Source organism: Caenorhabditis briggsae (genome assembly GCF_000004555.2).
Source record: "Caenorhabditis briggsae complete genome, chrIV, whole genome shotgun sequence".
NCBI classification, from domain to species: Eukaryota; Metazoa; Nematoda; class Chromadorea; order Rhabditida; family Rhabditidae; genus Caenorhabditis; species Caenorhabditis briggsae.
The window spans coordinates 5,747,937-5,772,967 of NC_013487.2; the positions used below are offsets into that span (position 1 = coordinate 5,747,937).

At 34.2% G+C, this 25,031-nt stretch overlaps 2 protein-coding genes across 2 annotated transcripts; both read left to right on the top strand.

The window, feature by feature from the left end:
- Positions 1-306: 306 nt before the first annotated feature.
- CBG19972 lies at positions 307-4,457 on the top strand (the record flags this gene model as incomplete). The annotated part of the gene is made up of 2 exons (XM_002633862.1): positions 307-419; positions 4,289-4,457. 2 exons carry the CDS (start codon positions 307-309, stop codon positions 4,455-4,457), a joined length of 282 nt encoding a protein of 93 aa, XP_002633908.1.
- A 16,115-nt stretch (positions 4,458-20,572) lies between these two features.
- Positions 20,573-22,460, top strand: CBG19970 (the record flags this gene model as incomplete). Its single annotated transcript, XM_002633861.2, has 2 exons — positions 20,573-20,685; positions 22,292-22,460. 2 exons carry the CDS (start codon positions 20,573-20,575, stop codon positions 22,458-22,460), a joined length of 282 nt encoding a protein of 93 aa, XP_002633907.2.
- Positions 22,461-25,031: the final 2,571 nt, after the last annotated feature.

The window sequence follows — 25,031 nt, forward strand, 5'->3', positions numbered from 1 at the left end:
AGTTGATTCGTCTCTCTGCTTCCGGAGTTTTAAGCCTAAACTGTTTAGGTCCAGTTTCGCAATAATTTTTCTGAATTTCCGATATCTGCTTATTAAAAATTAATAAGATAAAGCCAAAACACAACAGAAATTGTCACAATCCGATTCTGACTAATCAGAAGCCTTTCTTCAAAGTTGGAAGTTGTTACGATTGCTTTTTAATGATAATTCATAAAATCTTTTGGTTTTCATTCTTTGTTTTTAATCGTTTCCTTTTTTTCGATTCCTTTAATCTTTTTCTTATTCTAAAAAGAAACTTCCAGAAGCATGCAACTGTATGTCGTACTCTGCTTCGTGGCTCTTCTCGGTCTCTCCGTCGGGCAGATGACATTCACCGATCAGTGGACCAAGAAGCGTGCCACGCTTCACAAACAGCAATTGTGAGTTTCTCACTATTAGATAACCATGACCTGTATAATAACCTAGGATTACTGGTTCCACAAATAACATAGAAACTTTGAAACGGTAAATTTCGTATCATTATGCTTTTTATATTCTAGGAGCTCAAGAAATACATTTTCGGGAAATCAGAAATTATATCAAGAAATATCAAAACATGAAAGTATTTTTCACAAATTTTTTTCCTTGATCCACTGATTTTGTGAACTTTCCAATTCCCTTATTAGCATCACGAAACAGAAAATTTTGTCAAATTTAAAAAAATCGAAAAACCAAAACATCGTAAAAAGGGACACATTAGAATGATACTAGACCTGATAGATTAGAAGTGATACCGTTCATTAGTTTTTTTACAACTTCATACTGTTCTGGAAGCTATGAAACAGAAAAGTTAGTATCTTTGTGCTTAAATTGCGATGTACAGTACCGTGCGAAAGGTTGTCCACTTTTTGTTTTTCGAGCATAACTTTCTTCAAAATAGAGCTGATGAGTCAAACTTTTTTGTGAAATGTAGCACATCGCCCGATAAAAATAATGCAAAAGTATTTTTATCTTGAAAAAAATAAGAAAAATTTTAACAAAAAATTCACTTTTTGGAAAATTTTGGATATTGGAAGTTTTTTTAAAAAATCTGGAAAAAATAGAAAAGATCATTAATGTGAAACATAACGTTTTTAACATAATCAAAGTGACTTTGGCCAACTTTTAAGCAAATAATAACTCATTAAAATGCAATAATGTGTATGGTATGATTGTTCTATGTGTCAACTAGAGATTACCGGCTTCTGGGCTCGTTCTACCATCGTTCCACTATTTCAAATTTTTAATATTTAGCTGTTTTTATGTTTTTATCATTTTCCAGGTGTTATTCTACAATATCTGATCATTTTTCACTTGAAAAAGTGTTTTTTCAAGCTCCAAACCCTGACTTTACAAATTGTGAGACAAGCTAAAACCCGCATAAGGTTCACTTCTAGCCATTCAAGCAGAGTCGGTTGAAGGATTTTCGTATATTTCTCGAAAGATATAAATACTACAGTTTAGTGGCATTCTGGAAAACATGCTTACCTTTTGTGGAAAGCTAGTTCCTGGCTCTTGTCTTTCGTTTATTGGAGTCCAAATTTGAAAATTCCTGTGTTGGGTCAGATTGATAATTTTTCTTCAAAGTGATGGAATCTCATGTTAATTGTCCTCAAACGATTACAACAACTTCTTCGTACAAATATATTGTTAAAGTTGATGAATGGAACAGTCGGGGACAGAAACAAAATCAGTAATCTGTTTGATCATCATTTAACTGGAAAAAAATCCATTTCGAAATGTGTTTTCGCGTTTCTATGGGTATTCCGCAAAAGGTAATCATGTTTTCCAGGATACCACTAAACTGTGATACTGAGGCCTTACTCATGAACATTTTCCTTTCAAAATCAACTGAATCATTTTCCAAAAGGAAAATGGAAGCGTGAAAATGTACTGAGCATTATTCAAATGATTTTCCGACTTGCAGGGTCGGAAAATGACTTTTGGACTAAATTTTCTCAAAATCTACGGGCTGAAAATTTCTTATATTTGGTCACAGCACTTAGTATTCTCAGCTCTATCCATTCATGACATTTGTGTAAAAAACGTAATTCTTAATTTAAAGAGCAGCGATTTTTGGGTTTAAAATTAGAATGCACTTAATATACTATTCTATCAACATACATCTTTTTTAGAATATAAAAATTCATAGAATTGACTGTAAAACTAAATCGAGATTAGTAAAAAAAAAATGTTCATGAATATGGCCTCTGATATCTGATATAAGAAGAAAAACCAAATTCCCTCAACCGACTTTGGTAAAGTCAGGGTTTGGAGCTTGAAGAAACTCCTTTTCAAGTGGAAAATGATCAGATATTGTAGAATAACACCTGGAAATGATAAAAACATAAAAACAGTTAAATATTGAAAATTTGAAATAGTGGAACGATGGTAGAACGAGCCCAGAAGCCGGAAATCTCTAGTTGACACTTTGAACAACCATACCATACACATTATTGTATCTTAATGAGGTATTATTTGCTTAACAGTTGGCCAAAGTCACTTTGATTATGTTAAAATTGTTATGTTTCACATTAATGATCGTTTTCTATTTTTTCCAGATTTTTTTAAAAAACTTCCAAAATCCAAAATTTTCCAAAAAGTGAATTTTTTGTTAAAATTTTTCTTATTTTTTTCAAGATAAAAATACTTTTAGAAATACGGTTTGGTTGAAACAGAAATACTTTTTGATCTCTTTCCCTACCTTTGACACATTTTGCTGAAATTCTAAGACCGAGTTTTCTGGAATGATCCACCTTTTTTTTGTTAAATACAGGGAGCGGCAAAAGTATTGATACAAAGATTAATCGCAAGCTGGCGCGCGCTGAAGCACTTTTCGTGCTTTGATTTTGTGTTCATATTTTCCCCGTCTCTTAATTGGTAGATGTGCAAAGTTTCATGTTCTTATCTCAAATTTTACGAAGATGGCACTACTTTCTGTACACCTTCTTTGATGTTTTTCCTGAACTTCTGGCACGCGCTTGACCACCGCGTTCATTGATAAGACACTGTTCAGCTAAGAGGCAAAACTCAATTCTAAAAATTGGTATGTATAGGCACAATGTCCTTGGCTATCTAACAGTAATGGTCTGTTGATTCTCTGAGCAGCCAATCTTCAGCAAACCATGACTTTTGGAGGAATCACTTCAAATGGAAAAAATAACTGTTTTTGGTGGAGCCTGGTCTTTAAATGTACTAATAATACTACTTCTAGTGAAAATCATACTGCCTGAATCATAATCTAACTTTGAATAGCAAATTTAGACATCCCAAAAATACATAGCGCCTGATCAGACGGCAAAACATGTTCAGCAGGAGTACCAAGTTAATTTCTGCAATTTGATCCCCGAAAGAGAATGACCTGTATTGAGTCAGATCACAAATCGATTGAGATTTTGGTGCAAGGAATTCTTTAGGCATGTGTTCAAATTTGTTTTAACACTATTTTGGATGCTCTCAAAAAAACTCCTTCCACGGAATGGGACCGTTTGCAGGCAGACCACCCCCGTGCCAGCATGAACGCAATCCGAAGAAGTTGAGTCCCGACATTAGAAACAGAGCTGCCAGAAACAAATAACTGTAATTCAATTTTGTTACAAATCTTATTGATAAAGTCCTGTTAAAATTTGACCCGGATTAGACTATTTATTGAGGAGTTATGGCGTCTAATTTTTGTATCAATACTTTTGCCGCACCCTGTATTGCTCACTGATCTCTAGACACTGTTTCCCATCTGAAAGGACCCGACTGTTATTATTATTTTTGCTTCCTCGAATCAAAAATCTTTGAATTCTTCTCAAAAACAAATTGTTTGATTTGATGTTCTTTTGTGCTCCCTCTCTATTCAACATTTCGTTTCCCATTCAAAAATTTACAATGTATTCAAATGAATATTATATCAAACGCAGTATGAAGTATGTCTATGTACATGCACTTTGATCATCAAAGAAATATCAATTCAAGATACATTTTGAATCGGAATTACTGGCCATTTTTAGAGTCTTGGGGAGGAGGAGAGCCTCTTTTTTATTCTTAGGGAAGAAATAATGCATTCTCATTAAAAAGAGCGTTTTTGGAGTAAGAACTAGTGTCTTACAATCGTGAATAAGGGGGAAAGATATGAATGTAGATTCTGCACAAAAGATGAACGTCATCATGGAGATGTCTAGCTGTTTTTTGATTGGAAAAAAAATTCGGAGATCAACAAAAAATGAGTTTTCGAAATTTACTGTTTCAAAACCCTCTCTCATCAACTTTTCCATAATTTCAGTCCAGTGGTAACCCCAGAAGAACCATTGTGCCCATCGGACCGTGTTCAACAAGTTTTCGAGCAACTCGCCCAACTCCAAAAAGCCCAACAACGTCTCACCGAATACCTTGCCACGTGTGCCTATCCAGTCGACGTCTCCCCACCGAAAAACGAGGAGAAACAACACTAGAATGAAACTTAACCGACGATTAATTTTTTATCGATTACTTTTTAACTTTTTTATCGATGGTGCTCCAAACTCTGCAAGGTTATTTGTTGGCCTGCCTTCTGTGACGTTCTTCAAAATAACATATGAGTTTGGAATCTTCGTTTCCTTTGCTCTGATCATGGAGATCATGGAAGCACTGCTCCACGACAAAAACCATTCTGAACACAAAGAGCTAAAAAATAGAAAAAAATCAAACTTCATTTTGCAAGAGGAAATCAGCTGTTTTATGTTTTAGCCGATTCCTATTTCTCTAATTATTTCTTCTCAACTGTTCCTTCATGGAACGCCTTCACTACCCATGTTACTCTTCCTACTACCTTCTGAGTTTGAACTGTTAACTTCGTCTTCTTTTATCTGTTTCTGGTGTCTTTTCTCCCCCCCCCCCCTTTTTTTGTTATCTTTCTTATCATTACCGGTTGTCATTGATTCTGAAAATGAACGTACATTCTGAAAATCAATGTTTCAGAAATCCAAATTCAATGTTCTCTCATTTGTTTCCATTCTCATAATCCATCAAACTTTGCCAAGTGTTATCTGGAATTTCAACTTCAATACGAATTTCAACTTCAATACTGGGACTTCCGGAGAGAAAAACGGAGAGAGAAGATGAAATTTGAACAGATAGGACATACGAGAAGAGGAAAAATGAAGAAGATGATGTGTCTGAAAAGAAGAGTAAATTATGATGGAGCACTTTTCGAAATTGATGAACTTCGTTTTTTAATTCTAATTCTCACTTCCATAGAGTTCATTTTATTTGTGAAACATCACGAAGTGTTTTTTCTACTGATATATCAACAATTTTTTCCAACTTTTTGAAAACTTATACCGGTTTCATGAGGCTTTATTAAATTCTACCAGATTTTTAACTACAATGGGTATTATAAGCTGCAATATATTTTTTTTCAAAAAATGGAGTCAACTTTGAAGTACTGAAAAGTGGTACATAATATTTCGATTTTCCTTAAAACTCTAGATTGTTCCAATTAAATTATAGCTAAAGCTATTAGGTTGATAAGAAAATTTTTTCCTTTTTGGCAAGGTTGTTTTTGAGCTTCGGTATCTGGTTCTCCAAGTGGTGTACCAGGTCAGATTTTTTTGTTGAAGAGCTGTTAACAGTGTCTACTAGATCGTAGATTTTCAGATTTTTATCTGACTCCATTTTGGAAATGACGATTCTCTTGGTCCTTATCCGACTCCACATTCGCAACATGATTATATTTTTATTTTTATTAGGTCTTCAAACACCGGGTATCCGCATGAAATTTGTGGATGTACATAGGACATATTCCTTCATCGCCTACAAATGGGGTTTGGTTCGAAAAATTCTGCTCAGGGGAGTTCAGTTCGAAAGATGGCAACGGCCTAGTGGGTCGGATCTCGAACAATTGCTAAAAGTCGTGAAGGCGGATCTATTTGAAACCACTCGTAAAATGTCAAACACATTGCCCGTTAGTCAATCTAGTATTGTGGCAAGATTGAAGTCTTTTAGCAAAGTCGCAAACGGGGTCGATTCATACCCAACGTTGAAAAGGATATGGATCGCCGTGTAGATATGAGCATGTTTCTCCTATCATTTCTTTGCACGTTCAGTTGGGTGAATGATCTAATTACCGCATAGATGTCACTGAAAGTGTAGAAAAAAGATGATCCCAGTCAATGTTGGTGAGATGGTAGTTTATCTGATCATAGTCAGCTTTGTAATAGTTACGGATGGTTTTGGAAAGTTTTGTAGAGCTAGTTTTAGCAGATAAAACCACACTAATCAGTTTATGATCGCTGAAAAGATCTCCGACACTGATTTCACGGACGAAGTAAGTGTTAGAGAAACAAAGATCAAGGACGTTGTCAGGGTTCAAACGCGTTGGCACACGGACATGTTGAGTCAAACCATTTTTTATAACAAAAGACAGAAAGCGTTTGCATTGTGAGTCATTGGCTGTGAGGGGATCCCAGTCAATATGAGGCAAATTGAAGTCACCGACAAATAAGAATTTTTTTAGTAGCATGAATTCGAGAGTTTCAACCAACTTATCGAGGCAGTTCGCATGATTGGGATGATAAACGACAACAATTCTGATCAAGGTCCCTCCAATGATCACGTCGATACCTGTAACCTCCGGGGCAGTAAAACGTTCGGGAATTTGGATAGGAAGAAATTTAATTTGTTTAAATACCAGTAAATCTACGCCTCCGCCATGTCTACTACGGTCTTTACGTAAAACAGAGTAAGAGTTAGATTTAAATAAAAGAGAATCAGGAAAACTAGAATGTAATTTAGTTTCTGTTAGAGCGAAAATGTCAAATTTTTGGGACTCTAAAGTGAGTTCTAATAAAGATATTTTGTTTTTGATAGAGAAACAGTTAGCATAACCGACCGACAAAAACTTCACTTCTTTGGATTTTGGTTGATGGTCCATGGTCATGGAGATTGATTGTCCTTGTACGGAAAGTGAAAAGATGACACAAAAAAGGAGTTGACACACTGTTTCAACCGCAGCTCTCGTCGTTCTAGGGCGGTGAAATCGGAAAATTACCGGAACGTTGCTAGACAACTATTGATGCTAATGGACATTACTGTCATTGATCTTGCCCTTTCCGCTTTAAGGAAATCTTTATCAAAAATTTTGCCGAAAAGGGAAGAAACTTTCTGACCAACCTAATAATTGAAGTTTGTTTGGACATCAAGAATCATAGAGAACCAGCGAAACAGAACGAAAACAGTTTTTCTTGTAATATACGGTATTATATACCGTATTTTCTCTAATAGAAGCCGACCTCTAACAGAAGCCCACCCTGCGACGTGCTGAAAGCATAGAATCGCAACCACTAACAGAAGTTCGTACAGTTCAGTTAGTGCAGTTGAAAAATATGAAGTGTGCTGTAGACTGACAATGTAATAGTTTGGCATTCGGTTTTGTATTTTAAAAGGAACATTTTAAAAACCGGACATCGGAAACTGTACATGCTGTCAAATCTGGTGAAAAAACGATGATGGAATAAGGACAGAATGTTCGGGAACTTTTGACGGGACGGAGTTATTCTCAGAAGAAAATATTCTCATGGTTCGACATTCGGCGCCTGATGTCTAAATTGAAATAATTTTTGAAACCAGGTGTTTCATATTCTTTAGGGCTTACTTTGTTTTCAATAGAAGGACGATGCCCTCTTATAGACTCTAATTTTCAGCTGAATTAACATTGTCCTATACGAGATATCAAAATGTTTCAACTGAAAACGTGTTTTCCATACTTTCACCAATAGTTCTTCAGTTAACAAGTTTGTTATCTTTTACCTCACAATTAGTCGAGGATTTCTTACTGAATAATCAAGAATTAGATTGGGAAGTTACATATCCAACACTGTGACGCTTTTACTGTGTTTATACAAGTATTTTTGTGGTTCGCTTTTTTTCAAAAGCCATTTTGATTGGTAAATTTTATTCTCCTAGATTCTATGGATTTTTAGTCAGAAAGAGGTTTGTCAAAACTTCAACTTTTCATCAAGTCGTATACATAGGAATCCACTATTAAAAATGCAATTTTTTTTGTTTTTAAGTGATTGGTGTTGATTTTTTTCTAGATTTCAAACCATTAAACTCATGCGCTTTTATCGACACTGAATATTCGTTTCCAAAGTTTTTAAAATGATAAAAAACATGACCAATTTTCAAAAAATATCACTGTTTTGTGTATACGACTTTTGATAAGTTATATTATTGATCTAATAGTAAGATTTGTTACATTAAAAATCTCAAATAGTACGGCGGTATTTTTTTGAACATTTATATTTCTATTATCGAAAATTATAATCCATTCTCCTATACATTCCAAGTTAGATTAGGACTTCTTGAAACTGTATGTTTTTCCCTGAAAACTGTATTTCTTTGTCATTCCTAATTATATTTTTTTCAGTTTCATGTTCATTTTATTTTCATCATCAAGATTCTTCCATCTTTTTTTTCCTTTTTACTTTTTTTTCCTTTTTCTCCTACAATTCTCTCTCCATCTTCAAATAATCCAATTTCCAATCTCACATTAATTATTTTCATGTTTATTACTCTTTGTAAAACCAACAATCTTTCTCGGAATTCCTTTCCCTAACTTTCCTTTCAACCTACATTTCCGGAAAATTATTATTTTTTGTTTCCCTGATTTTTGATTCATTGTTCGGAGCTAATAAAACAAAGACATTGGTGTTTTGAGGGGAAATTCCGGGTTCATGGATAATAAAAAGTGCATTTCGTTTATGAACTTTTTATGAGATCTCTGATTTTTTGGAAGGTCCCGAATTCTGAAAAATATTAGAAAATTCTCCTGGGCTTTCCAAGACATCATTTCCTTATAAATTCCATAGATATTTGAAATCTTTAAAAACATTTCAAAAATCAAAAACTTTCTCAAACAGTGCCCTATTAATCATGGATATCTTCGCCTCCAACATACTAAACATTTGAGAGCTTGAATTTCAAAAACATACATTTTGACATACTAAAATTCTCATTGATCATTCTGGAAGGATTTTTGTCTCAAAAGACTTGAATTCGAAGAAGTTTCAAAACAGGACAAACTAGAAACATATTGACTTGGATCCGTGTTTTTTAATGAGAAATGACCTGGATTTTTGGAGGAAGATGATGACTTTGAGGTTTTTGGTTGATAAGAAAAAAAAGTTGTTGAAACAGGCAGTTTCAGCTTCTGTGGTAGTTTGAAAGAAATTTGTGGAAACTTCCAGAAGTATTCTTTAAAGTGATTATTTGTTCACTTATCAGCCAATTTCCGAAAGATTCAAATTTATTAAAAAGATGGAGTCAAAAGTATTTTGAAAATCTCTTGAATGAAGAAAAATCCTCAAAGTTATTGTTTCCCTTCATTGGAAGATTCCTAATGTAAGTTTAAAGTTAGCAAGTCTTCATTTCAACATTTATATTTCCATCTACTATTTAGGATACTCTGAAGCTTCAAAAAAATATCATTTTAAATCTCTAACTTCAATTTATTGCTAGAGAGATTGATTTAGCTGAAATTGAGCTGAACTTTTGTTGAATAAAACTATTATTAGAAAGTCACTGGAGTTAGAGAAACGGATATTTTCATACAAGTATACTTTAAGCATTCAACGCTGACATTTTTTTTCATGGCTTTTCAAAACGTTGATTCCTTCCAGTTCAATTTCGAATCAAAAAGTCTTCACCAACTAATTCCTTTAAATTTTTTTTTGTTTCTTATTGTGGAAAGGCTTACAATAGTTTCTGAAATGTTCTTGTCTTTTATCATTAATTTAAAACAGGTTTTTGGAGTAATTTTTCGAAATTTCTTTAAATGATATTTCAAAACTTGGTAGCAAGCTTGATAAAATCTGCAAGCTCCACAAGGATTTTCAAATTGATTTTTTTTCATAAATTCTGTTCCCTTGCTTTCTGAAAACCTGGAATCCCTAGTACTCTTGAAAACCACCACCCGAAAACTGCATCTACTCCAACGAATCATCATTTCTCTCTCTCCAGGATTCACTCACGTGATGTTGCGAGGGTTAGTGTAGACTTTTCCTCCAAAAAAGCAAAAGAAGAAAAAAGTCGTTTGGTTGCAACTCTAAATGGAATAATTCATATTTGAAGAAGAAGAAGCAGAGATTGACTCACTCTTCCATCCAACTTTCCCTCATTTCTTTCTAGTTTTTTCTTTGAACTTGTCCCATTTTTCTTCTCCTTTTTCCTATTTTTCAAAAAAAGAAAAAAGGATTTCTGAGCTTTGAATGGCTATTTAGAACCCCATCCTTCCGATTCCACCCACCATGTTTTCAATTTTTTCTCAAACAATCCCATTTTTTGAACCCCCTCTGATCTATTCCTATCATTCATATATGTCATCGCGTGCGTAATAATGTAGAATTCTAGTCCTATTCATTCAAATCTGCACAGATACAAAGTGAAGTCTTAAAAAGGGGATTAATCCTTTGACAACGTTTTTCGCATGTCTGAAATTAGAACTCTTATTATTCACAATCACACAAAAAGGGAATCACATAATGTGATGTAGATGTAAGAATATGAGCTGGAGATTTTGAGATGATAGTGGAATTTTGGAAACAAATATGTAGTTGCTGTTTCAGTTTGCAAATCAATTTTCGGATAAAGCTTGAGAAATATTAAGAAAAGTTTTTAATGAATTTCTAGGAACAAGAGCGTTTTCAGAGTTTTTTACAGCCTGTTTACACCTTTACGTGGCTATCGCACCCCTTTTATGTATGTTATCTGTTGCCTGTCATCGCATAGGTCAGGCGGTAGCTGCATGTTCAAGATTTAACCCATTTAACCTCTCGAGGAACTTATAAGAATGGAATTTCAAGAAAATGATTATTTTTACCGGTCTCCCAATATTAAATTTAAAATTTTGAATACAGTTTCGGGGGATTTTCAAAACTGTCTGTTTTTAATGGTTCAAGGATCCCAAAAGACCTCTGATGTCGAGAGTAATTTGCTTTTCACCGTATCGGAGTTTCGAAATATTTCGAAATCAGAATCCTCTCACAATTTGAACCGAATTTCAGATTTCAACCTAAATAAAAACTCTCATAAATTACTTTATGTTTCATGTAAGTATTTATTTCTCAAAAGTAGAGCATCAGTTAATGTTAATTCGGTAGAAAAAAAGGTTCATAAAGTCGTGCAAATCTTTATAACTAATTATTTCTACTTGGGCCTTCGTTAACTTAAACTTCGGTTTCCCCGTCTGTCCTTCCTTCCCCCACTCTTAATCCCCTCTATCTGGAAACTCTTCATTTTTCCTGCAAGTGGTTTTACCCTTCTCACACACAAACACAATTCCAGTTCCTAATCCATCCCCCTTCTCAAGAATAATAAAACATCTTCTCACGTAGGATTTGAGTTATTTTAGGATATCTGGACACACTCTTCTTTCCTTTGGGAGTAGAGAATTATGATGATTCTGATTTCATGGTTCCATTCTTTTTTATTTCTGGAAGTTGAATAGAATGTGAACTAAATGACGTTCGTTAGTCGGGGATTTAGTTTTTTTGCACGGAAACTCATGAAACAGGGTTAATGAAGTTAGAGAAAAAGCTTTGGGCTTTAGATACCGAAAAATGAGAAAAATTCTGAAAATATTTTTGAGCAATTTTTATATTCGACTATGACTAAGAAAACAACGAGAAACTGAAATTTAGGGAAAAAATTAGTTTTGGAGTTACATGTATTGTCGAAATAGCGTTGATATTGGAATTTTTTCACGGTCTCGAAAGTTGAACTTCCTTTGAATAATTTCGTCTTGAAATAGATAAATTGCAGTGGTACAAAGCTAAAAAACTGTTCAGGACCATCCCAAATATTAAACAGTCTCCCTTTTTTTGTTTCTTTAGTTTCATGTAGAGATCTTTGTGGTAAAACAATAATACATGGTCTCTTTCCTGTGGTCATTTAAATAATCAGTTTCAATCGTTTTCATAATTCACTGTTTCATGTAATATGTATTGAACAGAATAATTGGAATTCTCGATTTTCCCACAACGTCGTCTTTTATAAAGCATACGAAAGAATTACTAAAAACCCAGAGACTTCCTTCAGGAGCATTTGTATAGTTGCTGAAATGGAAAGTTTAGACTCTGAAAATAGAAGGAAGAAGGCGTCCTAAAATCTGGAATAATTTCCGGATGACTGATAATAAAGAATTTTTCTCGAAACTTGAAAATTTTGTTCCCGATTGTCGTCTTCTTCTGTCAAAATTTTTTGTTTTCCATGAATCGCTCAAATCGATCACTTCCTTATCCCAATTCCATTTCCAACCCACTCGTTCCAAATCCAAGTCTCAGTTTACTACTGTAACTCCCTGATTCAATTTATTCTCAAATGACGCAGGTAAATCGAATGTATCTGACTCTTTTGTTCTAATCAAATTCCTGTTCATCCCATCTCTCGTCATCTTTTTCTTGAAAGTGAAGTTCTAAACAAAGAAAATAAGGAGTCAGACATCCCAATAACGCTCATTTTTTTAAAGTTAGTCATTTTTCATTGTTTGAGAAAGTAACTAACTTCTTTTTAGCTTAGGTTTTTGATAGTACAAAAAATGAATCATGTCTGTGTTGGAAAACGTTCCCACGTCACATTCAGAAGGGTAGATGACTAGAATCATTAGATGAATGTCAGAAGTTTGGAAGTTGAAAGATATAGGAGAAAGCACAAAACTCAAAGATTGCTTGGAATTTTGTAAAAGGAAAATAAGTCGGTTTCACCTTGACCACATTTGGGTCGTCTTTCCAAAAAATTGGTGTGTCGTCTACATGCGGCGGAAAAATATTCAAAAAACGCGGGATTTGTCCATGGAAAGGCAACTATGCCAGAGATATCCGGAAGGACATTCTTCTGGAAAATGGAATTCAGAATGCGAAAACCGGAAACAACCAAAAACTCAAATGCATTGCCAACGCGCTATATTTTCAGCCTAGTTCTAGCAGGAGTGTCGGACAAAATGAACTTTTCGAACCCTTCGGAAGTTCAAAGTATTCTGAAACACATTTTTCAGAATGTCGGAATATCGGGACAATCCGATTTTTTCGGAGACTCAGATTTTCGTGATCAGCAATCAAAATTCTTAAAGGTGGGGGACAGGAGATTTTTTGGAGTTTTTTTGGAGTTAGGGTATGCATTCTACCGTGACGGTGTACAACGCTTAATGTCACTCTGCGTACAGCTGTCGTCCTCGCCTTTATGTATGGGCGTCCGCTTTCTCTTTGCCCGCGTTGCTCAGTCGGTAGCGGCGCCGCACCCTCAATCATCGCCTTCACAAGTTCAACTCCTCGAGGGGCATATTTGAACGGAATTTCGAGAACATTGGTTTTTTCATGTCCCCCCCCCCCCCACCTTTAATTAAAACTTCTGAAATTACTTTTTTTCTGCTCGAGTCACAAATCGAAGTTTTTGTAATGTGCCTTTGAGAGTTTTCAGAACGGTAGAACATTGAACAGAAATGGTTTCTTCCAAATATCAGAATAATTTGAAGAAGTAAAAGTTTCAAAGTGGTGAAAATATTCGAAATCTTTCTCTGCAATTTGTCGTGATGATGTTTGCACATTTCGTAAGCTTGATTATTCTGTGAACAAAGTATTAATTTTCAGCAAAATCTCTTAAATTTTAATCAAACTTCTGAAGCCATAATTTTTTGTTCCACTTGGTGATTGGTTGAGTTCCATTCTATGAAACCTTGAAGATGCCTTTTTCCAATTTCACCTAAAACCCATCAGTCATCACTCATTTTTATTCTTCAAAAACCTTGCAAAGTCCACGTAGCTCATTTCAAATTCCAGAGTAAATCCCCTTCACATGCGGGAAGTTTTTTTTCGGTTTCTCTATTCAAAAATTCTGAAGCAGTTACTCAACTCTCACTACTCAATAGCTTATCGTAAATCACTGATATAATCCGTTTTTTTCGCGTTTTCTGCACGAGGAATTGAAAATTCTTAATGACTGAACTTTCTATGGAATGTTCTGGAAATTTGCAAACAAGTAGTCCAGAGAAAAAAGAGAGATGATATCAGAAATAAGGGATATCCAAATTTAGATTCTCATATCAGAATATACTCAATTCATCTATTTCCCCTTAACACCTTCAATTAATCTTCTCTCTTTAGAATATTTCTCTTTTTTCTGATAATCTCATTTTTGGATCCTACTGTAGGAATGTGTTTCAGTGATCTAGAAGAAAAAAATTATATGGCTCTGCAAAGCTCTGAAAATCTAATTGCAAATGTCGGTTTGATTGTATTCTGAAGATTGTTAAGAGCACAAAATTTGTATCAAAGAGATTCAGGTCAGAAACTGAGAAAAAACGTAGGAGTTGTGAAACGAATAGTAGGACGTCACAAGAAGACTTATTGGAAAATTTTAAAAATTGAAAAATTAAGTGGATGATTAATATGATTCACATTAGAGAATTCCAGAAATAGAATGATCTGGAAAAGTTTGAATCGGAAGTTCAAATGATATTCGAATAGGAACTCACACATTGAAACATCAAGAGTACATAATCTTTTGAGTTTTTTCTCGGAATTCTGAAACCGCAATTTTTTGAATCATTTCGAAATTTTTATAGAATTTGTTTGTTTCGAGATTCTAAAAAAACACAAAATTTCTCAAAAATATTCTTATTATTAATTTGTCGATTTCGTCATTTTTATGAAATAATTGGAACTTTGAAAAATATAAGCCAATTTTCTCTATCGAGGAATTACCTAGGGGTGTTCGAAATGGCCTTTTCGGATTTTTAGGAATTTCGGAATCCCACTTGCCCATCACAAAAGCGCGAAAAACTTGTGAAAAGTGAGAAACCGATTTAGACAATTCAAAAAAAATTGAAAACAATTCAGCTCGAGACCCACAAGAAAACTTTTTTTTCGGCCTTTGACATACAGTAGTCCAAAAAGCTACAAAAAATATGGAAGTATTCCGGACATGGTTAGAATTTTCTGGATTCCGATATCATCAAAATTTTGTAGAAACGGGCGGTTGGAAGAATTATTCGATATATCCGAAACTTTCTTGAAGAAACAGGGTTTAGAGTCAATCAATTTGATATCATATTGCTCTTTCCATATGCTACATTTTTAAAAGCTTTGGCTCTTTTCTGTAAATGATACTGCTAAAAAATCTATGAAAAATGCAATGACCACTTTTGGATTTTTCTTGTTTTTCTTTTACTAAAAAATGAAATTAATTGAAAAGCTAATTTTTACTGTTTTCCAATGATCAGTTAATCATAACATTGTAATTGTAATCACTGTTGGAGTTGGAGCACTCAAGATTTCTCTTAAAATTATTCTCTGTTCTATTTCGTATCATTTTTCCATCATCGCCCCAATTCTGACCCTTGACTCATCCCCCAAAAAAACATCCTCCGGAAAACAGTTGGTTGGGAAATTCTTTGGGTTTGGATTCCATTCTAAACCAAGAAAAAGAAAAAAAACCCTTCATCTAATTTCCTCGTCTTCCAGGATTCTATTTATTTTCTCTCCCTTTTTAGGATGATACACAAGCATTTGAATGCACCTGGTTGATTGAAAAAAACGAAGAGATTGGAATTCTTCGTTTTTTCCATTCTCTCTTTTTTATGCCAGATTCGATCTAGTGACGTGGAACTTCAAATAGTTTTTGCTCTTTTCTTCAAAATTCTTTTTTTGCGGGGTCAAATTCTAATCTATGAAAGTCTTTGAGACATCAAAAATTCGCGCGGCGCTCTTGAGATCGAAAAAAAGTTTTGAAAGAAAGGGAAATGGATACGGAGAGAAGCATTCGCTTTTTCTCACAAAAGAGCACAAATTGGATATGGAAAAAGAGCCCCCACGAGGAGGAGTGCAAAGATTCCCTTTTTTTCTGGAAAAATCCAAAAAAGTCGGGGAATCAAAAATTCCGTAGAAGCTATACTTTCGTATGAAAAGATTATGAGTCTTTGGGAGAAGGTTGATCATTCGGGCGGTCTAGACAGGTCAAGAAGTTCATGAGTTAATCATTTACTACATATAAAGGAAGTGATTTTCTAATTTTAGATGTTTTTCTCTTCGAAATTCTTACTCTATTATCTCTGTTCCTATGAGAGATATAATAAATCTGTCAACTGATAAAATGGTCTTTGTAATATCGAAAGCATTTTTTCAAATCACAGATTTTTAATCTTTTGCAGAAATCGAAATAATTGAGCTTTAATTTAAGGAATAGCGGCTCATATTCTATTAGAGACATCACTACCTTTAGGGGATACTAAAGTCAGGAGGTTGTGGTTACAAATTGAGAGTTTAAGATTTTTGAAATTAAATTTCAAGTTTTAAACTGATAAATTGATTCCGCAGCAACACCGCGGTTGCAGGATTAATTTTGGTTACAATCTCATAAAACTTTTAACATTTTCTGTTTCACAAAAATGTTAAAATTTGGAAAAGCTTTGGATACTCATTCGTAACATGCACCACAATTTTCTGTATTTCTGTTTCATAAAGTTTAGAAATTGATTCTTTTGAGGCTTCGAATAGTTCCAGTGTTCTTGTTTTAGCCTTTTTTTTGCAGAAAATAAACACAGATTACTAAACGTTGTTTAGAACACCATGAAATTGTTGTATCTCCTAAATTTCTGTTTTTTTTTCTTTAAAAATATTTTTATTCACTAAAAACCAATTATGGTTTCTTGTTTGGCTATGCCTGGCACGAATTGACATCTCCAGGTGTTTTTCTCCTACAAATTCGTCAATAAATCGCTCAATTTAGCTGAAAATGTTGCCCTTCAGGACTTGCAAGTTAACCATTTTACCCTATTCCTCCAGTCATCCTAATTGTTTTTCCTCTGTCTAGATGTGATATTAAATATTCCGCCTGTCTTATTTCTCATTCTGACTTATTAATCATCTTTATCATTGAGACTAAAGTTACAAGTCTCCCTCAAGGCTTCCAGAATTTTTTCAAACCTATTTCCGATTCGATTACATGTACACATCCTACCCATTTACCTCTGGAAAACGTCATTTTCTTTCCTGAGAATTTCCAGACAAATTATAGGCTCCAAAGGAAGTTCTGAGCATTCTGGACACTGGAACCAAAAAACCCAAAGAAAGTCTTTCAAGTGGTTTGTTTACCGAATGAACAGAAATTGGAGGGAAGAAGAATGAATCAAGAAGAATAGACTTGAAAATATTCTTGTTGTCTTCTTACTTAATCTTTTGATTGTACTATCTATGAGGAACCAGTTGTAGGATTTGGATACTGAGAAATCAGTTGACTTGAATGATCTTCATGACTTCTTCAATGTATCATGGGATTCAGTTTGTTTTGGAAGGAGTTATGGCTCTTTATGACAAGGGGGGCATGAGAAAAGGTGGGGGCCCAAGTGGAAAAATGTGAAACTGCAATCAATGTTTCCGTTACACAAACTCGAAAATAATTGTTGTTTCACAAACTATAATATTCTCACAAGCCTATATTGTCTTCGTTAATCGAAACTGTATCGTATCCGTTTCCACAATTTTCATATAGTAAATCCTTGGAACAACGAGAAGATTATCTATCAAATAGAGACGAGAACAAGCATTTTTTGAAGTCTTTACTTTATCGTTTGTTGACCATCATTCCGTCGACAGTCATTAATCAAGTGCAAGAATCGAATTCATTGAAAGGTTGAAACTGTTTCGAATTTCTGGAAATCGCACCACAATTCGTCTTCCTAATCTGAAAAGTGTCTCAAATCAGTTCCCAAGGAAAACGTTTCGAATATTTCTTGGAGTATCTCGTTCTTCATTATTCTTGAAATCAAAAAAAAAACTTTGAAAATTCAGCCGAGGTTCAAATTTTTTCACCGTTCTGCCCATATTTTAAAAGAGATTCCCGAAATTTCGGTTAGTATTATTATTGCACCGAATCACCATTCAATAAAATTCATAAAATTTGACAGCAACATACATGAGTTCAAATATTTTCAGTGTCAGAAAGTTTCTAAATGTTTCACCTGTTCTTTTTTCCGTTATTGTAAGGGCAATTTATTGTCGTTTCAAAATGGTTTCATCGTTTTAGACACATTTTGAAACAGATTTCCAAAACTTTGATTAGTTTATTCTCGGCACGGTGTTGTGGTTCATCAAATTTCAAAAATTTGTACTCAACATAAAAAAGTTAAAATTGTTTTCAGTTTCAGAAAGTTTGTAAATGTTTCAACTGTTTTTGTTAGCGTTTCGACTTCTTCTATCTATTCTGAAATTTTTTCCAAACCCCTCACATATTTGTTTACTACGTGTCTCAAAAACTCCCCAACAGCATCCCGTACCAATTAACACCTGATTCATTTCTATGCACATTTTTTATCAAAAGAAGACCCTTCACAAGAGACGCAAATGCTCACCTGCCCTCTAGAAGCCACGCCCCTTCTTCTTTTCCAAACAGACTCCGCCCATCTTCTTCTCCTCCGCTTTCCGTCGTTTTCTTCTTCTTCAATCTGCTTTCTTCCGACGACCGGAGACATCCTTATTCCACCTGTCCACTTTCTTTTCAGCTGACTCATTTCGTGGAGCTGCTTTTTTGGCTCTCGTGATCCACACATGTTGGGTCCTTCAGAGCATTTTCTAGGTATATGGTCATCTGATTTAGTGGTAACCACTATTGTAACAAGTTGATAATTAGTTAGTTGATCATCTAGTTTGTGGCTGGCAGGATAATAATCATAAGTGACACTAATTATAGCCTTATCTGGAAAAATGTATGCATTATTTATAATTACTCTTTATTGAACAACCTATTTCTTCATTGAAAGTTATTAGTTAGAGAAACAGCTATAATAATTTGAAGTTTGAACTTAACTCGTTACTGATTGTTTCATTTATTTGAATAGCGAATAACTTGTGAATGAAACTGAAATTTTTGTTTCTAAACTTTTATTGTACTTTCACAGACTCCTTCATTTCATAACTTATTCTAACCGAGTTTTGTGCTATGAATTCTGTGAGCGGGCGTGAGAAAATAAGAAAATTTCAATCAGAATTAATTTCCCTTTCCCTGTCTATTCATTCAGAACCCTAGTCCAAGAGTTTAAGATTTCGTATTCCATTTATTTCTCATAAACTCCCCTGGTCATATGAGCAATGTGGATTAGGCTCACTAATTGCCACCACCGCCTAGCTTCCTTCCAGAATTCTAAGAAACGGTGACTTTTATCAAACTAATCCTTATGGATTTATCTAGATTCAAAAAGTTATATATCACATACCATCCTAATCTCATTGGTAACAAATGGGATTAGAGATGCGTCGACATTTTTTTGAATGCATGTTTTCTGGAAATTTGAGGTTAGATAAGAATTTAAGGGAGTTGGATCTAAAACATTTAGAAAAAAGGTACTGTTTCAGTTTTAAAGTAAGCTTGAAAAAAACAGCTAGTCTAATGTTTTGTAATTAGCATTGAAAAAATTTTGAAGAAAAAACATTGAAAAATTTTGAAGGCCCGGGTGGGTATTTTTTGGTCGAATTTTATCAAAAAAATTTTTTTTATTCATTTTTGAGAATTTTTTAACAAAAAATCAGTTTTTAAGAAAAAAAAAATGTTATTTTGCTTAAAAAAAATGCAATTTTCCGACCGATCCCACCTCCGGAAAAAAGTCGGAAAAAATTATTTCTCAAAATGTTGTTTAACCATTTACAAATTCAATATTTATCCTTCCGGGCCTTGACAAACTTTTTGAAGGCCCGGCCCGGCCCGTTGCAAGTATGAAAATTCAGTGTTTCATTTAACTTGTCTAAAAACTCAAACTATTTCGGAAATGCTGGTTCGCTTGTCTTTCCTAATACTTAAATTGAACACTTGGAATTTAATTAGAAGATTTTTATACGTTCCAGTTGAGCTTTCTATGTATAAAACACTTTTGACAGTCTCGAACCATGTCTTCTAATTATAATAATTAAAATAATTTACTGCTTTAATTTGCTTATAAAATTAATTTTGAGTTTTCTAGATCATTATATGTAGTTTTGGAATTATCTTTTATTTCTTTCTAGAAATCAGTAAATTTTACTATTTCAAACAGCACACAAGATCATTCTCCAAACCATGCTGGAATTTAATCGGTCTCGTTCGACTTATGGACCATTTCTGGTTTTTTTTTTCAAAAATCCCATTCGTTCGTCTACAACCTGTTCTGTTTACCAATCCACTCAATTATTCCTTTCCCTCTCCACCTTTCCTGAACATCTATAATCACAGCTTTCCCGTTTCTCAGAAAAATGGAATACTTTTTTCAGCCAAAGATCGGTCATATATATTTCCTTAAAGTCTCAGATTATGATTGCTTTTTTGCCTTTGGATCATCCTTTTGTGCTCTGGGATATCTGCTTATTAAAAATTAATAAGATAAAGCCAAAACACAACAGAAATCGTCACAATCCGATTCTGACTAATCAGAAGCCTTTCTTCAAAGTTGGAAGTTGTTACGATTGCTTTTTAATGGTAGATTTTTTGGTTTTGATTCTATTCTTTGTCTTTAATCGCCTACTGTTTTTTCGATTTCCTCAACTTTTCTTCAGAAAACAAACTTCCAGAAGCCATGCAACTGTACGTCGTGCTCTGCTTCGTGGCTCTTCTCGGTCTCTCCGCCGGACAGATGACATTCACCGATCAGTGGACCAAGAAGCGTGCCACGCTTCACAAACAGCAATTGTGAGTTTCTTGAAGACTGTCGTCGCTTCGTCCTAACACTTAAGAAAATGGGATCTACAGTAGTATAGAAAACTTTGAAACAGTAAATTTCGTGTCTTTATTCCTGAAAGTGTGTTTCAAGTCCTTCAAAGTCCACACGAATCGTTCTTGAGAATCTTCCAATTCCCTTATTAGCATAAAAAAACAGGAAATTTTGTCAAAGTATTTACGAAAATTGAAAATCCAAAAAATCGCTATAAGGAACAATTTAGAATAATAGTCGATCTGATGGATTCGATCCTTGAAATTATACATATTAGGTGACTTCAAAGCATTGGTTCTACATGGTTATCGTTATATGGAAATTTTTAAACAAAAAAATTAGTATCTTAGTGACTGAATTGTATTTTATAAATTTCATTTCTGCTATTTGAAGGGATTAGCCTTGGAAAACTCAAGAAATAATATAAGTAAATGTTGAAACATGAAAGTTTTGTCTCTAAATCTGGATGGTGACGCACTAAACTTTCTTTTCAAAGCTTATTAGAACGAAAGAAGAAAGAACATTAGTGTTCATGAAAACCTGCATCACTTTTAACTTAACCCTGAAACGGAAAAAAATACTTTTAAACTCCTCCAAAGCAACAAGCATTTATCCAGTTTCTCAAGCTCTTAAACTGATAGTCAAGAAACATTAAACGTTTAAAAATAAAAAAACATCTAAATAGTCCAAACTTCAATATTTCTCATAGATCCTTCCAGATCGAATTAAATTCATTCAATTTAGTATCAGATTGTGAGAAAATCGAGGGTCAAACTTTCCAGGATGTTATTATCATTGATGATTCAAATTTCCTGTTTCATTAGGAAATAAGGAACTTGTTGGTCATAGAATATTGAAAGCTAAACAATTTTCGGTATATTTTATTTTCCAGAAAGAAATTTTGAACCCATTTCTCAACCTATGACACATTTGAAAACTGAAATTCTAAGACCGAGATTTCTGGAATAATCCACCTGTTTTTTCGAACATTGCTCACTGATCCCTAGACACTGTTTCCCATCTGAAAGGCCCCAACTGTTATTATTTTGCTTCCTGGAATCAAAAATCTTTGAATTCTCTCGATTGTTTGATTCGGTGCTCTTTTGTACTCTCCTTTCTATTCAACATTTCAATTCTCATTCAAAAATTCAATCCGCGAATTTACAATGTATTCAAATGAATATTCTATGACCGTAGTATGAAGTATGTCTACATGAACTTTGATCATTAAAGAAATCTCTTCAAGATACATTTCGAATCGGAAGAACTGGTCATTTTTAGAGTCTTGGTGTAAGGAAAGCCTCTTTTTTATTCCTATAGGAAGGAATAATTCATTCTCATTAAAAAGAGTGTTTTTGGAGTAAGACTAGGCTTACAATCGTAAATAAGGGGGAAGATATAAATGTGGATTCTGCACGAAAGATGAACGTCATCATGAAGGTGTTGGTTTTTTTTTATTGGACAGAAATGCGGAGATCAAGAAAAAATGGCTATTCAAAATTTGCTGTTTCAAAGTTCCATCAACTTTTCTTTAATTTATTCAAAATATAATCCTGTCTTGTTTGATTTTACCCATTATTTCAGCCCAGTGGTAACCCCAGAAGAGCCATTGTGCCCATCTGACCGTGTTCAACAAGTTTTCGAGCAACTCGCCCAACTCCAAAAAGCCCAACAACGTCTTACCGAATACCTTGCCTCGTGTGCCTATCCAGTCGACGTCACCCCACCGAGAAGCGAGGAGAAACAACACTAGAATGAAATTAGACGACGAACGCAATAACTTTTTCATCGATAGTGCTCTAACCTATTTTGCAATCTCCCCCACCCTCATTCTCAATGAACACAGTTGTTTTTTCGTTTCTCCGTCTTGAATTATTTTTTGGAATAATAATTTTTAGTCGCTCCCCACCCACACATCTTCCATTTCTTCTCCCCGTTCTTTTTTTGGTTCTTCTCAATAAACTCGTGTTATCTGTTGATCTTTCATGAAGAGCCAGATGTTCAAACCAGCAAAATCAATGGGAAATTTTGACATTTTTGAAACTGAATCGCGAATACTGATCCAAAAGAAAAGTACAGGAGTTCAGAGAAATGCGAAACTGGGAACATTGGTTTAAACGCGTACAGGTACTAACGGGTGCCCAGCTAATATTCCGAATGCTTCCAGTTATCCAAGAGTGTTGAAATTCAGAAAATGTTGAAATGTTTCCATATTGGAAACCCCAATCAAAAATACTAAAACAAGGAAACAAATAAACAATATTAATTTTCCAGGAATTAATATTTCGGTACCTTTAGAACTGCAAACTCTGATCTGCACATTCCCACAGGTGTTTGAATGGTCAAAAAGTAACATGAAATTTCGTTGAAGTCTGATTTGTGGCAAAATGTAAACCGATTTTCATTGTTGACAGAAACTTAATAAATGAAGGAAATTGTATAAAGTATTATATGTCGTATCTTGAAAGTATTAATTACAAAAACGACCGAAATTTCTTGGAAATGATCTCATCGAAAATAATTGTACAACCGTGCGGCTAGTTTTATCGTTATGAAAACTGACTGAAAAAGGAATCAGGCGGAATAAGTGAAATACTTGAAACATCGAGTTTAAGAAAGGGTCTGTGAACGTTTCACCAATGCATTCCACCAATACCTCCGAATTATTTGCCATCCCAAACATCTATCACACAGGCAGTACAAGATCTTTAGTTTTTCTAAAAACTTAAAACTGTAATATAACGCTATGGCGCTCTATTTTTCGAAAGGGGTCTTGGGGTGGCGTTCTGTTACAGGTGACGTTCTATTAGAGGGTGGCGCTATCGCCGTCTTTTCTTTGTCTCGAACTCCAACTTCATTAATAAGTTGACAAATTGATTCCTCCACCGTTTCTTCCCTTTTCTTTTTAATAATTTCCAGTCCTCCAGTAAGTTAGAATGCAAACAGTTAATATTTTTGTCGTCTTCTCCCTAGAGCCCGGGCCGTAAACCGCATCCTCAAAAAGATCTAACAATCAGATCATCATTCAAGGCATCCCGAAAAAAAACTGTTGAAAAAACAAACAAATAACAATAAGAAAAAGTTATTAAAATTATAAAATTATTCGAAAAATTCAAAAAGTACATTGCAACCATCAATGATTGCGTACTCATCCATCACCTTAATTTGCTCAAAATTCGTTTTTTCTTCCGATGTGACGTTATATTACAGGTGGCGCTCTATTTTTCAGAGGTGGTCTGACGGTGGCGTTGTCTTAGAGGGGGCGTTCTATTACAGGTGGCGTTATATTACAGTTTTCACGATATATGTTTTTTAATCAGTATGAGATTAAGATTGAGCGTTACTACAATCTTTTGAAACATCAGAAAATCCCTAATTATTGAAAATCTATAGAATGATTGACCAATTTAACCAACTTTCCCTGTTTATCATGATTATCCTGTTTATTCAAAGCTAATTTGTTCCCCAATCATCTGAACTATTAAAAAATCCCCGAAATTTACTTCAAACTGAAAGGCTTGCCGTCTGTAAGATCAGATTTTCAGAAGCGCACATACTCCCCGAGATTAGAATCTACACTTTGACTTTCAAGTGCGAACGCGCACTTTTTCTCACTGTTTCGGAAGTGTACTCTTCGAAACAGAAACTAAAATTTCGATTCATAGATGCGAAGGTATAAGTATAATCATACTCGGTAGAAAATAATAGTCGTCAGAATATACTTATAACTCCAGATTAGGGGCTTCAATTACCCACACAAAAATAACCACTTTCCTGAAAACCGTCTTTTGTAAATAACATATTTTCATTGTACGCCATTCCTATTGACGCGAATTTATGATTATTATTGCTACACAATGTGCAGAACACAACGGAACAAGTTAAAATATTGTTGACTGTCTAGACCAGTCCGAGAATTGGAAAAATCAAGAATTCATCACAAAAGGGCATGTTAGAATTGAAAAGGAATCAATTAAGAATTCTGTGTCGAAGCATGAAATTATGGATGAAATTTTCGACATCTCGATTTTTAGATATATGAGTTTTAGATTTGATTAGTTTTTGAAAGAAGGGGGGATTTGGTACAAGTGAATGGAATTTCAAGAAAATTATTGCCAATTTAGCATTGTTTTCAGAATAAACTCCACTTTAAAAAAAAACCCTGAATCTGAAAAATAATATAAAAACTATTGAGGTGCATATGAAAACTCACCAGTCTCTTTAAAAATATAGCTTGATTGTGATGGATTTATGAAATTTGAAAAATGGGGAACAACAACTGGAGTATAAAAATTGGGTATATTTGAGAATGAATGAAATATGA